The sequence below is a fragment of the Temnothorax curvispinosus genome, unplaced genomic scaffold (assembly GCF_003070985.1).
Source record: "Temnothorax curvispinosus isolate PA1 unplaced genomic scaffold, ASM307098v1 QBEX01003826.1, whole genome shotgun sequence".
Lineage (NCBI taxonomy): Eukaryota > Metazoa > Arthropoda > Insecta > Hymenoptera > Formicidae > Temnothorax > Temnothorax curvispinosus.
The window spans coordinates 135,256-138,877 of NW_020213606.1; the positions used below are offsets into that span (position 1 = coordinate 135,256).

A 3,622-nucleotide genomic window follows, 5' to 3' on the forward strand; every position below is an offset into this window, starting at 1 on the left:
TAAACAGAGTAAGATGCATTCAATGTAATAGCAACTACAGAGCAATATAAGAAGCAAGCGCGTTATCTGGCAGTATCATACAGAACGCAGCAATATGAAATTTTATTTTAACACACTCGGGTTATATGTTGATTAATAAAAAGCACAGTTGTACTTACAGGTTCCTATTAGTCTTGAGAACAAATGGTTTTATTTTACTCTCGGATACACACGAAAGTGAACGATTACCACAAATCTAAAGAAATCTGTACTACACAACGCGATTATGACCGAATTTTTAATAAATCAAGAATGCATATACACAGATACGTAATACGTATGTATATTGTGTAAGTTTCTTTTCTCATGTTCCAGAAATACTTTACTGCTCTCTACTAAATGTGTCAATGCGTCGTATACAAATACAAATGAATAAAAAGATTTCAAAGCGACAAGAGAAATTATAATTAGTGAAGTATATTATTTTCGCCCTTACTAATCTATATTAAATGTCTAACAATCTACTTTTATGTAAATTTTTCTTATGCGAATATAACACTTCTGATTTCGCAATTGTGCATTACGTATTAGCATGTAAATTTCTAATTATTTCTAATTTTCAAAATTTCTGTTTTTTCATTATAACCTGTTTTTTCATTATACTGAAAAAAAAAAAAAACAAGAAATTAAATAATTTGTTCTCATTTTGATGTATAAGTAATGCAAGGAACAAATTTACACACTATCTCACTTTTATCAGAATTCTTAATACGGCTACAACAAAAAAAAACAAAAACTTATAATTTTATGATATATATTGCATTTCACATAAATCTTTTTTTTAAATAAATACTAGCATATCTTTCATTTCATTTATGTAATACACACATATATATATATATATAATTAAAATATATAAAAGTACTCTTCAATCTGTTTTTTTCTATTTGTTAATTTTTAACTGTAAGTAATTTGACGTCTGTGGTTCTAATATATTTTATTAATACGAAGATTTAATACGCTTAATTTCTACTGTAGATGTTTTTGATTAACAACACTGCATGTTTTGTTAATCATTTTTCTTATTTTCAAATAGTAAATAAAATACATATCAATTTCTTGTCGTCTGATATAAAAACGTAAAATATAACTTACGTTCGTTCAAAGTAAAACAGTCTTATTTACGCTATATTTACAGTCTATTGCGTTTCACATGTCGATGTCTGTAGGGCTCCATGTGATTTAAACTTTTCATAAAGCGGACTGCCTTTAAACACTACATACGAAAGTACTGCTTTCGTATAATAGTCCGACATCAGTTCCAAGTTTCTTATAACTGTTGATAAAAGATGCGCTTTTTCCGCATATATTCCTAGGTAAAGAAAAGAAATCCTCCAGTTAGAAATATTCATTTTTAAATTATCCATAAAACAATACATATTTTCAGTTAATTTTTTGTAGTTTTACACCAATTTACCTGGCGCTTCAAACATAAGATAGCAGAAATGCACATGTAGATAATAATACGATGGCTGATAGTGGAAATACATTCTGAGCTGCGACGCAGGTATGTTAAACTTTTTACTAATCGCTGCCGTCCCGGCATCTCGTATATTTTTTAATAAAGGAAGATGAGATCCATTCAACTCTCTCAATGACCTTATTTTTTGAAATGGCAGGGCCAATAACTTTAACGTGTCCATCTGTTTATCCCACTTGAAATCGGTCACTAACACAAAACCATTATCCTTGTCAGGATCCTCATAAATAACACTTTCCTGTTCAGCCTTGTGCTCCAGAATATTAGTTATCCACTGAAAAAATATTAATAATATAGAAATAAAATACCCTTTATATTCTAGTGATTTTCAAGTAAAATTATGCCAAGTATGATTCAATCTTATATCTCAAATAAATTATACCTCCAAGCCCAGACTCTTCGATTCTATGTAAGGGAGAGTGACCTGCTGATAAAGTTCATATGTTTCATCTATCACATATAACTCCTGTCTCTTGTATTTGTCGATGTGTGTTTGCGTAGCAGGATATATCACGGTCGCATGCAGACCTTAAAGAATAAGAGACATTTGCTTATAAAATGTCGACTACATTAAGATACATAAAAAATTAAAAAAATAGACAAATTGATATACCATTATGCTCTTTGGTCGGCCAGCAATTGTAGTTTCTGTAGATGTCGTTATTAAAGATCTCCCGGAAGATCGTCTTTCCGTCGAAGAAATCCTTCTCCAAGATCACCTTGTCATGAGGAAAACTCTTTTGCTCCAGCAGAACAATCGCCGAGCCCTCGTGGCCCTCGAACGTCCCTTCCATGCATATTAACTTCCGTGCACAATTATTCTGCAGTACCCTCGTCACTTTGAAGCCCGACAGATCCAGTTCTGTCTTACTTTTATCATTCTCATCTGGATTCTTCTCGACCACATCGGTGCTCTCGTCGTTCAATTTAACTTTCTTCGCCGGCGGACAGTCCTTATCGTTTTCACTCGTACATTTTTCCGCCATGCTCGTCCCTTTAATGTTAAAAAACCTGAAAGTAGAGTAAAACGTATTAGATATCGACCCAAGAACTTGTCTTTTTGTTGTAATTAATGACAAAAATATAGCATTACATTAAGAAGACTTTTTTCTTCAAGTTATTTGTCGTTATATATATAATATTATATTATGTAAAAAAAAAGTTTTTTTTTACCGGTAATTGCGAAAAAAAGCGCGTCAGAACTCGCTATTCTCTTCACTCTTTCTCTCGATGCACAGTGGTTTGATGGTTGTTGAATTACCGTTACGCGATTTTCTCGATCGTGAATGAGATCGAGTATGTGGATCGCCGTGTGAAAATAGCAGGCGCCGTGATAATCCTGTTCGTATTTCGCACGTCCTTCCTTTAGCACAGTTCTCACCCCACAATTAAACTGATGTAAACACCGGTAAACACAAGTCGTGACAAGTGGTGACAAATCAATCGTCCAGTTGTGGAAGGATAAAAAATTGTAATAATCATAATAACTCAATCGAAACCATAGACTTAAAACATAGACGGAACCTAAGCTTGCGGGAGCGTCCCGGGTCCCGAGATCCGAGATGCATCAATTGGCCGCGTTCAGCAAACACAACTGTTGAGTTCGTCTTATTAACACTCCGCGTTGATTGGTTGGTTCTAAAAGTAAGAGCCAATCACGTTCGACTGCTACTGAGCGGCTTGGTCTGCTGAACGCGGCCATTATCCTTGTTTAACGTTTGATGAACAACAAGGATAAATAACGCACATGCGCATCATGCGTAAAATGCACCCCCGTTTGACCACGTTGCGATTTACCACAGCCACTCACAGCCCCTGGTGCCTGTAGTTTTTCTACTGAACCAGCCAATCAGATATTTTTATTTTAAATCAGCCAATTGACGGAAGAACGGGCGAACTCGACAATCTTCGGTTAGACTCGGAAACATTCGGAGTATTGATTTCAAGCGTGCCCGGGGTTCGCGGTGCCCGGTGCCGTCAAGCTTTTGTTTTTGTGCCATACCATTTTGCGCAGCAACACGAGTGAACGCGAAGGATATAACGTATTAAGTAACATGAATTTTTGTATTAGTTGCAGAAACCGGATCTCTATAGAAAACGCTC

General features: G+C 34.9%; 1 protein-coding gene across 1 annotated transcript; it reads right to left on the reverse strand.

Moving 5' to 3' along the window:
* Window positions 1-884: 884 nt before the first annotated feature.
* On the reverse strand, window positions 885-3,045 carry LOC112452915 (m7GpppX diphosphatase-like). The gene is made up of 5 exons (XM_025013369.1): window positions 2,693-3,045; window positions 2,133-2,530; window positions 1,902-2,047; window positions 1,457-1,793; window positions 885-1,351 (listed from the first exon to the last, which is right to left on the reverse strand). The coding sequence occupies exons 2-5, from the start codon at window positions 2,503-2,505 to the stop codon at window positions 1,179-1,181; spliced, it is 1,029 nt and encodes a 342-aa protein (XP_024869137.1). The 5' UTR covers window positions 2,506-2,530; window positions 2,693-3,045; the 3' UTR covers window positions 885-1,178.
* Between the last annotated feature and the right edge of the window lie 577 nt (window positions 3,046-3,622).

Excerpts from the sequence above, each read along its gene's own strand:
- LOC112452915 (XM_025013369.1), bottom strand. The coding sequence starts at position 2,505 with ATGGCGGAAAAATGTACGAGTGAAAACGATAAGGACTGTCCGCCGGCG. Across the intron at positions 2,048-2,132 it reads GCCGACCAAAGAGCATAATG|GTCTGCATGCGACCGTGATA; the intron begins GTATATCAATTT and ends TTATTCTTTAAG. Across the intron at positions 1,794-1,901 it reads CGAAGAGTCTGGGCTTGGAG|TGGATAACTAATATTCTGGA; the intron begins GTATAATTTATT and ends ATATTTTTTCAG.